This window comes from Oryzias latipes, chromosome 10 (assembly GCF_053564925.1).
Source record: "Oryzias latipes strain Hd-rR chromosome 10, Olatipes_Hd-rR_3.1".
Classification (NCBI taxonomy): Eukaryota; Metazoa; Chordata; class Actinopteri; order Beloniformes; family Adrianichthyidae; genus Oryzias; species Oryzias latipes.
In genome coordinates this window covers 29,199,720-29,213,578 of record NC_136246.1, presented here as the reverse complement: position 1 = coordinate 29,213,578, position 13,859 = coordinate 29,199,720, and the positions used below count along the sequence as shown (strand labels likewise).

The 13,859-nt window shown below is 38.8% G+C and overlaps 1 protein-coding gene across 1 annotated transcript in view; it reads right to left on the bottom strand.

Annotated features, from left to right (window-relative positions):
* The window catches only part of il1rapl2 (interleukin 1 receptor accessory protein-like 2), a 437,033-nt gene that overhangs the window by 66,208 nt on the left and 356,966 nt on the right, over positions 1-13,859 (bottom strand). Inside the window, exon 9 of the mRNA XM_020706755.3 lies at positions 6,046-6,120. Coding sequence (XP_020562414.1) covers positions 6,046-6,120 — 75 coding nt within the window. The remainder of the gene's footprint in view (positions 1-6,045; positions 6,121-13,859) is intronic.

The window sequence follows — 13,859 nt, the reverse complement described above, 5'->3', positions numbered from 1 at the left end:
TACATAAGCCTTCAGGCTTGGAGCATATGCTATTCTTTTTTATCTGGAAACAAAGACAACACAGCGTTTTTAAAGTTTGCACTTTATGTTTGCTGCTGTGCTCTTTTTTCATCGACACTGAATTAAAAAAAAATTGTAATCGTTATTTTACCCAGATGCAGACTTTAAATATACATGTAATTTACAGAAATGCAATTATTACAAATGATCTTCCATAAAAAGGCAGACACAACAGAGTCTACATAATGATAATGTTATTCTGTAGAGATTTGGCTATAAAGGGCTGAAGAGCATGATTTAAAAATATACACATTTAGTCTCATTAAATGAAATCAATGGTATTTTAACACTTCACTACATTTCTATTACTACAGTAAAATGTGTGTGCTATTACAGCACCTTAATATAACATTGACAATATTGTTGCTCAAATATCTACATTTATTAGTCAATATTTTTTTGTACTATTGTAAATATTGTATTCCTAATTAATTGGAGTTTCTTCTTCTTTGTCTTGCTTCCTCTCAATGTTTCCAAACCATATCAGTCTGTTTCCCTGCATTTATCTCCAAAACATCTACCATAAGCTGGAGTTCCTCTGATTCATCCGGGTGACTCCCAAAGAGAACCATCTTCAACTCATCCGTCACATCTCACCACAGCTCCTCTCTCTGTTTCCTGTCATGGGCTTTCTCTAGATCTACAATGCAGCTCCTTCTCTGTTCTTCTCCAGAAGCATCTTCAAAGCAAATATTGAATCTTTGGTTCTCAAATCTCTTCAGAAAAAGAACTGCAGTCCAAGTTTTTCTGTCTAGGTTTTAACATTAGCAGTCATTTCTCCCGTAATATGTAAATATTGTTTCATTTGCTCCATAAGGTTTTTATTTTTATTTTAATACAAAAACCAAGTCAGTTTTCTGAAACTAGATCAGGAAATCAGGGATGAAACAATAAAGGACATTTCTTGTTTCTCTTTTTTTAATCCAAACACAAAAAAGGGAAAAAAACTCTAAAAACATCCTGATGACCTGTTTTCATTTATTTCAACTTGAGATAGTCATGGCTACAATGTGAAATCAATTCCAATTATCAGGATCAATTGTTTTTTCAGTTATCTGTTAAATATGAATGCTCTCCAGAGATGATGATTTCCGAAAATGTTGTTTCTTTTATTACTTTAATGTTGGCCTTGATTGTTATGGAGGTAAAAGTCTGGGAGGCTCCAAAATATAGAGCATTTTCTGAGCCTTGCATTTACATCACATCCCCCAAAACCCATAGTTTGCAGCAGTTTTACTTCCTCAAGACTTCCACACCTATTTAAACAAAGAAAAAAGAAAAAAACAACTGCCTTAACAACGAAACTTTGTCTTTTATAACTGGCAAACTTTCTATTACATGTAAAAAAAAAAAGGTATTTCCCGCCTTTTTCTTTGCAGCCAGAAACTGTATTAGAAGAGCAAAGATAATGTTTTGTGTTTAAATAACAACGGAGAAAGTGAAGGAAAGAGATGAACATCTAACAAGAAGACAATGCAACTCTGTCATCTGAAGAAAAAAAGAGACTGAAGCAGAAAAGGTAGGAAATGTGAGGAAAAAGAAGACAAAAGCACAGTTGTTGTGAATCCTCCCCCAGGTTTAAACAAGAAGATAATTAAAAATGTACTGCAGGGTCAAACTGTGACTGCTTGTGTGTGAGTCTGTGCTGGTGTGTCTCAATATGTGTGTGTGTGGATGGGGTTGTATTGCGGTGCCCATTAAAAGGTGTCCCTGCTGCAATCAGTGTGCACAGGCCTCCGGGTCTATTTGTTACTACATCAATCTGGAGTTAATAGAAACGCGCAGCCGCAATCATGTGGGCTTGTACGCACACATTTCTGCCTACAGTGCTGACATTGTCGGAGGGACCACGGAACAGCAGGACGTGCTCACGCATGCACGCACTCGTGCACCCCAACGTGCACACAGACACAGCTGGCGAAGAAGGCAGCCAAGCGGGCCGGTCGCAGAACACAACGCACTCTGTTTGGTACACAAGCAGATCCTAATGAGATCCTCACAGCAATCGCTTGTTTTTCTTGGACTCGAACACAAAAGTACAATTCCAGGTGTGAATTGGACTTCTTTAAACGCTTCTGAATCTTAAAAGGATAGAAGTCTCACATAAAAACATGCAGAAAGGGTCTCAGTCTAACCTCATCAGTGCATGCCCTGGCTGACCTCTGCAGAGAACATATCTGCTTTAAGTCACTTTTTAACCGACAAGATGAAAGAACAAAATAGCAGCAGGAGCCAAAAGGACAGAGTGCAGACTGATACAAAGCAGGAGGCCTGCTGAGCGCTTAAAGATCCATTTTCTTACAGCCACCTTGTCCAAGACACTGAATTCCTGCCAGCAGTGCTTCTGCTATTCTGTGGCTAAAGCTGACCCGTGCAGATTCCCCACAGAGGCAGGTGATGACCTTTCAGGGGTTTTGTAAAAACAGCTCTAACAGTTGGTGTGGTGACAGTGGGAGAGCAGCTGTGGCCTAAACTCCAGGTAATGCAGGACTACCTGACATTATGGGGGAAAGGTTATACAAATCTGAAATGCAGCCTCTGGTTCTTGGGCACCTGGAGGATTTTTCTGCTCACAAGCAGCCAAGTTCTCAGATGTTGACCGTTTTAAGCAGTTATATATATAAAAAACACCAATGAAAATGGTGTTTTGGGGGATTTTAACATGTTGTTGTGGCATTTTTCACATAATTTAGGACATATATAAAGAACGGTATGATCACAACTAAAAGACCACTAGAATGCTTTGAAAATAGATCAAAAGAGGATAAGAGTGGGAATTTTTAATACAAAGAACGCAGCCTTGGAGAAGAAGGATTGTTGATATTTCAAGGTTGTAAGATCCCTCACTACACACTTTCTACACCTTTCTCAGACAGACATGAACAGTTTCAGTCTTTTTTCTCCTACTTAAACTCTCAAATTTCAAACCTTCGTAGAAAAACACGTCCACTATTATAGAATGAAAACAAAGATCTGATGTAATTGATCACTAGATCACTGTCACAGAATTGTAATTTTGCATAAAGATTACTTTCTTTATAGCCCTTGCCGAAGTAAAAAATAACATCTGAAGTGACAAATGTAGCTAGGAAAATTTTACATTTAGATCAAAGGTTGGGATTTGAACTAGGACCTTCTCGCAGTGAGGTGAGACCGCTAACCACTTCTCCACTGTGCTCTCAGCTTTAAGTTTACTCTGTAAAAATGAAAATTTCAGCTATTTACTTTTAAAAACAGAAAAAAACAGAGACAGATCAGAGACCTGTGTGCCTCACAAAGACTAGAACAACAAAAATACTAACTCACAAAAGTAGGTTAAAATGACTAACAACAATAAAATCACTGGTTGAGTAAGTCTATGAAACAATTCATGGACATTTTTCTCAAGGTGGAATTAGTTTAAAAATTAATGATTGGTGGAAAAAAAAATGTAAAAAATTAAACATTTACATTTTGGGCAAAATGTGTTGTCATTCACAAATTAGTGCACGTGTAATTAAGTCTATTGGTTTTCTAAATTACAAGTAATGCCTTTCTCTACTTTCTCACAGCATAAAGTTATGGTATCATCATACATTACTTTTGTCACGACTTACTTCTACTGCTCTCTGTAACTACTTTGTGTGTATTTAATGGACGTGCCGTTTCACACACATTTCATTAGCTCTCCAATATATACTTGGATGTTAGATCACAACATGACTCTTAAGAAGTTGGTCAACTTATTCTGATCAGGATCCTTTGCTGGCAAAGTTTCAAGAGGACTTAAGTTCATATCGGACACTGATTTACGAGGAAAGCCAAACTCCAATGCCAATGCAGGAAGGGTCGCATGGTGCCCTTTATGTAGGGGGGGAAGGCAAATGTGCAGGTCAAGGTGATGGATGGCGGCTGCTGGTCAGCTCAGGAAAAGACTGAATCCCACTGCGGTCCCGATCTTAACGCTCAGCTGTCAACTCATGTCTCATGCTTACTCAGATTTAGCAAATATCAAACATCGGATGGGAAATGCAGTCATAAGGACTGTGCTGTGGGTTGTTAACTTTACTTCACAGGTCAAACAGGTGCTGCCTCAACGATGTGACAAACAGGAATATTTCAAAGGAAACAAAGAAAAGAAGCTCCATCACAAACTTTAAATGTCTTTTAGTTACAACCAAAAGTGACCCCTTATAGTGACTGCATTGAAAATTTTCTGAGGAAGAGTACAGGCCAGCGGTCAAAACACATCAAGGCAAACTACATCTTGATCAAGTAATCTGACAAAAGAAAAACCCCAACCTAACCCTGGGTTGGGGCCCCTGGTGCGACGGCAGGGCGTTTCTTCTGGCTGGGGTGGAGTTTGCATTCTCCATGCTCCTGTGCCCCCCTGCTCTCTGGCGCTGGGGGCCCCTGTGGCGGTCCTTCCAACCCAGGTCTGGGTAGCATATGTTGGGTTTCCCGGTGTGCAGATTCCTTTGATCTACTGTCCTGGACAGGTGTCTGGGGGGGCCCTGGCAACTACTGCTACCGCGCCTTTGGCAGGGGTCTTGGTGTGGGGGTGTGCAGGGTCGCTCCCTCTTTTTTTTTTACATTCCATCATCCACCACAGCAGAAAACAAACTCTCACCTTAGCCCTAGTGCCAGCTCACTTGGGCCGACAGGTATATTTGTCATTTATGAGTGTCTGTGGACAGGCCCCTAACATCTACACCTGACAGAAATGATGACAAACCTCCAGGAATTTGTTGCTTTGTAATTCTATCCCCTGACCTCCTGATTCTACCCTCTTACTTCCTTAACCCTCTTTTTCTCCCCTTTCTTTTGTAGCCTTATCCATCATCTCATCATCCCACTCTCTCCCTTTCTTCTCTTTTTTCTCCATCCAGTCCAACAAGAATGAAGAAAAACATAATTGATATAAGTAAAGTTTACCCTCAAATACAAAATGGGTTTATAAAAAAATATACACCTCTTGTGTCAGAAGATTCACAACCCCCTATTGTAACAGTAAAATCTGTGCAACACAAGTGGCTTCAGCTCCTATCTGTTTGCTCAGCTGCTGGACAGGACAAGTTAAAAAAAGAACCCCCCCCCTTTGCCCCAATGATAACGGGAAGGGTTGTGCTCTGTAGATTTGGGAAACTTGTAACCAAAGTTAAAATCCATACAAATAAAACATTTCTAGAGCTGCTGCTATTTTAACTGTACTTCTTTAAAGAAATTCCATTCTTTCTAGAAAATTGGCTCTTGTAAAAGAAAAAAAAGATGATTCCACCTTTACTAGTTTCAAGGGTGTCAAACCCCAGGCCTCAAGTCGAATTTCCAAAAGTCTTGTCTCATCTGCTGCTGATTACCTGGATCAGGTGTGTTTGGCCAATAAGTGGCGTCAGTGGCAGGTTGGTTGGAAAACACATGGGACACTGGCCCTCGGGACCTGGAGTTTGACACCCCTAGCAAAGGGCAGATGTCAACATCCTACAAAGATATTATGTATCCATGCAAGGATTAAAACCTTCCATTAAAACATTTTTGTCAGTGCGCTGGAATCTCTTTTGGATGGCATCCACTCTGTTTCCATGAGAGATTGCACCACTTCCACAATCATCTTTTTCTCCTCATCCCACTGGAGAGGTTGATTCCTCCACAGGCATTGCCCTCAGTTATTTGCACTGACAAGTGTTTTTTTATCATTATTTCCTGTTTACCCCCCCTAAATGTATTATTAATAGGCTCTAGATCCCCTGTGACCATAAACAGCACAAGGCAGGTGAAAATGGTGTAGAGATGAGGGGGAGGTTTTTTAATATAGTTGCACAGTTTAAGACAATATATAGTAAGAACATGTTTTGCGCTAAGTGGACCTCCAGCCTGTTTATTCTGACAGAAAACCAAGGCAGAAAGCCACGTTCTACCACAAATAAAGCAAAAAACCAAAATAAATAAACAAATAACACATGGTAACAACTGTGATCTAATAGCAAAAATAATGGTTTTGGTTCTTACCTGGAGTGATTTCTATCACGGTGTCTTGTTTCTCTGGAGGAAATAAAACCTTTGGAGGCTGAGTCGTCTGGAGAGCTGAGGGTTAAAGAAAGAGATCTATCAATGTGTGTCTGTCATCAAATCAGAAAATCCCAAATGCAACAAAAAAAGAAATGCAGAAAATCCTCTTTAAGATTTTAAATGAAGTGTAGGAATCCATCAAAATATAGGAGTGAGTGTAAATAAAATAAAATAAAAAAAAGTGAATAGAAGTGTTGCTGCTCTATACTACAGGAAGAGCTGACCTGTGACCTACCAATTGATCGCTTGCCTCCAGAATCACAGGGCCAAATATTAAAGGCCTGGACCTCAGCTGTCAGAACTATGAGATGCTGCCTGAGCCACACAGTCGGCTCACTCCACAACGCGTCTCATTTAATGATTTCTTCCTGTCTCTGTGCGGTCAGGCAGCTTGACTGACTGCCTTTGTACTCTGATGGCCTGCAACACTAACCGATTCCACCCGAAGCACCTTTCAATTTCATTTTCCTGCACGCTGAGAACTTCTGCTCTCCGCTGCCCAACACGTTTTTCCTCACCACAATTGAGTGTCTGCAATCCTGTTGTGTGCTGCAGGATTCTTACTTTCTACTCTAAATGAAAGAGAGCATGTTGGAGGTTCCACTTTACCAAAGACATAATGATTTAATTGTCATATTTCTATATTTTATGGACACAAAAACTGAGGATGACATTAGTTTCAGGTCTCATTGTACTCTCAGATACTTTGTCTTTGTCAGAGAAAGCTTCCACAAGGTATGCCTTGTCACGACTAACACATGTAGCAACAGTTCAGAGAGAACACCATGGGTTAAATGTGTGTTCAACAATGCGTGGAGTGAATCTAGCTCTATACGACACGTAATAATCGAGCCAGTTAATAAAATAATTGTGCATTTTGTGGTACCAGCCCCAAATGTGGCAAAGACGTATCTAAGAACCCCCTCTTTCACAAAGGCATAGTAGCCACGAGAAAATTAAAGATTTTAAAATATGCATAAAATATACAAATAATATGTTTATAAAGACTCTCATTCATCCAGGTTGATTCCATACGTTTAGGGGCTGTCATCTAGACTTAGTTTTTAAAGTTGGAAACGTACGATATACAAATAATAGTATTCTGAACGTGTCCCTCAAGTTTAAAGGCAGCATTTTGTGCATGAACAGCCAATATTGTTGAGACTGGGGCAAATAGGCATTGAATATTTTTGAAACAACTGAATGTGGCCACCATGTTTACACACTTTGGATTTTTCTTGTGGCTTTTGTGCTTTTCAGAAAGGGGGGATCAATATACATCCATGCCAAACTTGGTGCTTGTACAACAAAATCCACAATTTGTCTGAAATATCAAGTGGCTCTGTTAATAAGGGTAGTTGAGGTAGGTGAGTCGCAGGCACATTGTAGGGATTTTTCATTATTCCTCTGCGTACTTATGTATCAATCACATGAAGATCCCATGCAAACAGATTTATGTGGGGTCAGTAAGGGGCCAGTACTCTGACCTTGCTAACAACTCAATTGTGATGTGAGGGTACCATAAGAACGTGCAACTTCCCATTAGCTTCTTGAACACTGAACAATACAATTGTACATTCTATTTTTATGACACCCCTTGAGGTGGCCGTACGAGCCAAGACATACCTGCCGCTAAGATCCGGCCACTCCTTTCTGCAACCTCAAAAACCCGCATCACCTGTATTGGTCAAACCTCGTAGGGGTGCGTGTCACTAAGGCTTTAGCAAGCATCAACCCGTAAGGCATGGGATTTGCATAGTTTATTTTCAAGTAGTTCCTAAAAATCTTTGTTGAGCAGTTTTTTATAACACAAAGTGTGAAAGTGTAATCACACCAGTGAGATTATGGTGTCACACATTAGCTTTTTGACTAATAACCCAAACCTCTGTTTTTTTTGCACGAACAGAAAAGATTTCAGAGCGTGACTTTTTATTGTGACGGGAGGGTTTCAAAGGTCTTAGTCATTTTTCCTTTTGCTTTTTTTGGTCCCGTTTTTATGTTCAGTTTCACCTTCTTTCTAAGTAAGCCTGTCAATCTCTCTATCGTTCCATCGCTCTGTTTCTGTGACAAGATTGATGGCTTCATTTGCATTCTGAAGGTTTCACTGTGCCCTTTTAAGATTAATGAGACAACCCTTCACCTGGGCCTCCTCCTCCTCAACACTGCCCCTCCTATCCTTGCCTCCACTTTTCTCATTACGTTCTACACAAAAAAGATGAAAATTGTTGAAGTTTTGATACGGGGGTGCACATCTAACTAAAAATATCCAGCAATTATCATGTGATACATCTAAAAAAGAAGAGCCAAGAACCCAGAATGGTTGAGGAGGATGTGAGGTAGAGTCCTGTTTGAAAGGCCCAATCATCTCCATATTCAGTGTAATATCCGAGCATTTGGATTCCATGCTGCTTGGCTTTTCTTGCCCGGCCTTCTTGTAGTTTGACACTTTACAACTAGTACTGGCTACAAAATAAGCAGGCTGTCACAAACAGCAGAGGGGCCAACAACATGTGTCATTAACTCCAAAAAGCCAAATCTCTGCGGAGGAGAAGGGAAATTGCACATTTGGGGGTAGGGGTCTGTGTTAACATGAATTAAAATCTGAATATGAAAAGGTGTGCAGCAAACAGATGGTAATTTGGGGTTTGGTGTTTACTTTCACCACTCAGCTCCACAAAGACGCCAGAGCGAGAAATTGAGAATGTTGAACTTTTCATAATGACTGCTTGAAACTGGAAATTACAGGATGCCGCTTTGGTAAGTGCTTATGTGTTTTGCATGTTTGAGGGGGAAGACGAATAACATTGACCACAATGGCTAAATGTTTCAACCTACAAACTTTGAGTTTTCTTGTTGGTTGCAACTATAACTACTGTAAAAGGAGAACACTTTTGGTGTTTTTTTTTTTTTTTTTGAACAGAGGGTTTACCTCAATATTATATTTTTAATTACTTCGTCTGGCTATGATTTTAGAACAGTTTTTTTTACCCCAATTCAAACAGACCTGATAAAGGACAGCAATTGTTCTTGTTTACACAGGACTTTTGACCTTGCTGCAGTGGATGCAGTTTATTTTTTTTGTGACAGGCTGCAAATTTTCTTTTTTTTTTTAGATTTGTTGAGGGGAGCCTCATAAACAAAACTTTTATGGAACTGGACATTTCACAAAGCCAAAAAGGAAAAAAAAAGTTTTAAATGGCCAGGAGTCAGCTGAAAAATCTAGTGAGTCTTAACTAATGTGTCATAATTAATGTAAGTAGTGAGAATTAGAGATCAAAATAATCCATTGCTCTCGTCTTTTTATTTCTATCGAGCACCCGTCAGTCTGCAATTATGACATTGGAAAAAATCCGTGGGTCTTACACCTAAAAGGTAAACTAACAAAACAGCAAAACAAAACGGTAGTTTCATTTTCAAGCATGTTATCAATCAGAAGTTCCCTTGCCTCCAAAGGGGCAGGTTGTGAGTCATAAGAAGAAGAAGGACAAATGGTAAGAAAATGAAGTCAGCTTTTATTTCTAACTAAACAAAATTCAGGCGTGTATAGGTTTAAAAGATTAAAGTTTGACAAAAATAAAGATCAATAGTGTCATGTTTAAAGGACATTTTTAGCCATTTACAGATGTTTTATTCAAAGACAGACTCTTCCAGAAGAAACTGTTTAACTTAGTATAGTATATATATATATATATATATAAATATATATATACTATACTATATACAGACTGCCGCTAAAAAAATCAGGACTTTAACAAAAATATTTTTATTACACTTAAACACAATCATGTCAATCATAGAAATACATGCATAATACACAAATGAACAATCATCCAAACACATTGACATCCAAAATATTGCCTTGTGTTTATTTTGATGTACCAGTATTTCAATAAACCAGATTGTGAAAAAAAAAAATTCTTACCAGTTACATTCAGATCTTTCCCGATCTAAATCTGATTTTCAGTGACTTCAGAGATAAATTGTGGGCTCGTCTGTGAGTCAATTTTTTCCGGTTCCTGTTCACGATGCCCCCAACTGTTTGGAAGCCATACAAGAATTTAAAGTGTTTGGTTCTCAGTTCAAAAACTCCTATTAAACTTATTTTAGTAAAACGCTTTCGTCCTTTTCAACTGTCACAAGCTGCTTTTGTCCTGAGACTGTTTGATGGGTCACGTGACAAGCAGCAAGTGAAATCGCATTTCTGTTAAGGAACAAAGCAATTTACTAATTTTTCTTTTGATGCTCTGAAAATGCAAGAAAAAAATATTCAATATTTATTTCTGTAGATAACACAAAAGAAAAAAGGTCTGTCCACCACTGCAACCACAAAACCAAAGACTTGTTGGAAGGAAACAATGAAAGGCACCTCTGTCTTGTCTCTTAGTGTTTTTGAGAACACAAAGAGGTTCGATAAAAGCAGAGCCCAGGTAAGGTCATGCTACACAACCCTGAGAAAAATAACCAGGAACAGTGGAATGCTGAGTGCTGGTGAAAGCAACGATAAATAATCAAGTGGCGGTGGAACTGAAAGAAAATGTTTGTTGAGCATTGCAGCTTCGAAAGCGATGAACTAGAAAAAGGCCACACAGGAAATAATCTGCTTTTTTTTAAGGAAAATTTAAAGAAACAATTTTTGTTTTTGTTGTTTTGGTAAAGCGGCTGTCGATGACTCAAAACGTTATGAATCTGACCTCTGGACCAGCGCCTCACTGCGGGGAAAAATAAACATTACACCACAGTGGCAATAACGCCATTTTCAATTTTAGTGCATAAAATCCAACCTCTGAGCAGTGTTGCCTCCCCACACTGTCTTAGCTGCACTGTGGTTTTTAAATTAGACTTGACCTTTTCCAGTCACGCCTGGTCCTTGCTCTTCAGAACATTAGGTGAGTCATAGCAATAATCATCAGAAAAACAGACTGAGGAGTTTGTTTTAGCACTTCCTTCCTCCTGCGGTCACATGGGGGTGCGAGTCTGACATTTGGGTGAACTTCAAGGAGCCTCAGAATATTCACTTTTCTTCATTTGTTTGAGTAACCCCTTTGTGACTTAAGACTTGGACATGAAATGAGCGTCTGCTATCTGATGCTCTCAGCTCTGAGCAAGCATTTCTACGTATGCAGCTGAATGACAAGGTACTTAGGAAGGTAATGGTGAAACTCTAAAACAGACTGATTTTAAAGATAATAAATATTATGATGCACACATAAACACAGCCAGGCATTTCTTGATACATGAATTTTTTTTTGCAGGCGTTGAAACATATTTCAAGGCTGTGTCACTGCCACTACGTACATTTTTCTAACATTGCACGGATGAAATTGGTCATACGTGAATATACGTGAAAAAAGTGACAAACGTGGTGGTCTTTGCATGACATTTTCATAGATGTATCACAAATAAACCACGCAAAGAACATGTACATCAAAATGATGTATACGTGCATCGTATACATCATAGAAAAGTTAAATATTGGTAGTACATGCATGAATAGTCTGTAATACATACGTGGAAAGGTTTAAAAGCAGTTTAAACTCTAAATGTTTGCATGTTCATCTCAGAAAAAGTCAAGCACAATCGTGTAAGACTTATATATAATTGTGTATAAACTACGTGAAATACACATAAACTGCGTGTTCCTCAACAGACCAAAACAGCTCAAAACCAAATTCACGTAAAGACCGGTCGGCCGAAATCCTCAACAAACTTTTACGCACATCAATGATTGACAAATGCCAAAAACATGCATGTATAACAAAAGACCAAAATTTCATACGTGGAAAATGCGCTAAATGTACGTAATGGCTGAGTGAGATGGCCTTTAATATGTTTACTACCCCGATTGCTTAGCTAATAGAAATTGCCAAAGCTCTTAAAATTTTACCGTTGTTGTTTTCACATAAAAATACTCGTTTCCTGAGCTTTGACCCTGGGGAGCATTTATTTTGTGACATGAGGAGAGTAAAGAAATCACTTTTTTTAAACATTAAAGATCATTAAAAAAAATGTAAATCAAAGTTTTACACATTTAGATTTTAAACTGCTTTTAAAATCATAATAATTTGAACTAAGAACTTTTTATTTAAGCCTAAAGGTATAAAAATATTTTTCAGCTGGTTTACTTTGCAGAAAGATTTTATTTGAGGGTAAGGCATTACATGTTTATACGGATTAATGACTAATTAAATTAGCTGTTTTGTTTTTCCAGAGTTAAAACCTTTTTAGTTTAAATTTTTGCTGTACATTTGACAACGCCAATAAGGTATCTGTTTGTTAATCGTGTGAAATTGTTTTAAAGCTTTTCAGTTTTCTCTGAGTATTTCTCTGCAGTTCTTGCAGGACTCTGCTAGACACAACCTCTTGGAGTCGCCGAACTGTTCAGCTGGATTTTACTAAACTGAACGACAAAGTTCAACCAAACACTAAACGTGCAGTCCACTCTGCATAATCAGATGCTGTTTGGAACAGTGCTGATGATCTGACCTTTGAGTGTTCGAGAAAGGCTCAGGAGGAGCAAATGTTTCGCACATCCACTCTGACAGATAATTCATCGTCCAATTTGACTTTTATTTTAGAAATCCGTTCCCATTGGTAGCTAATTGTTTTAAATTGAAAACAATTACAGAGGAACATGTTCTGCAAAGCAAAGATGTGTTGTGGAAAAAACCACTAAAGATAATTGTTGGGTCTTTCTTATTTTAAATGATTTTGAACAACTAACAAAAATGTTTCACAGCAAATAAAAACACGATGAAAATACTTAATGTGTGCTGCACCAAAATGGCAAACAAACAACTTCAAAATAAAGTACAAGAACAACACCTATTCTTTTTTAGTTTTGTTTTCAAAGCTTTGAGTTCATTGATAGAGACGCTCTTAAGACTGCCACATGTTACCTTTTCAGTATTTTCAGTAGAGTAGTTTAGCTCAAGAAAGTGAAGAAAGAACAAGTTAAAAGATTAATTACAATTTTAACAATTCAGGTCACACAAATAATTCCTATACCATCAGCGTGCTGGACCAAACCAATGTCTCTCAAAAGAAACAGGCATGGAGTGGCCCAGAGTGATACAAATGTCTCCTTTCAAGTGGCTTGGGTTGTAGTTATGTTTCCAGTTTTGTTGTTACCTTCTGTTTCCGGTTCCTCTCGTCTCAGGGGTTTTTCTCTCCAGTCCCTTTTTCTGTCCCACCTGGGTTTTCTGTCTTCTTAATGGGTGCACCTGTTCTTAATTGTCTCATCTTTCCACCTGTTTATTCTCCGCATGTTCCCTGCAGTTCTTGCGAGATCGTTTTGTGTGCCTTCTCAAGTACCGCGAGCATTCTAGCCTCGTTTCCGATGTTCTGTTCAGAAAAAAACTAGAGTTTTTATGTCGGAACTTCCTGCGTCCTGCGTTTGTGTCCGCACCGGGATCCTGACAGTTGCAATATTTGTACAGAAAAATTACGTTTATTCTACAACAGTAGCTTACTTTACACAAGTAACCCAAGATACCAAAAAGGGGCTCCTCTAAAGATAACAATCAGTCTCTCCTAATGTTAAACATTTGATCAGGCCTCACCTCCTCTATCACTGTGTGGAGCCACAACCAAGGACAAACACAGACTGCAGCGTATTGTGCGCTCAGCTGAGAAGGTGATTGGCTGCAGTCTTCCATCTCTCCAGGACCTATACGTCTCCAGAACCCGGGAGCGTGAAGGTCGGATATCAGCCGACCCTTCTCACCCTGGACATTGCCTACTTGAACCACTCCCTT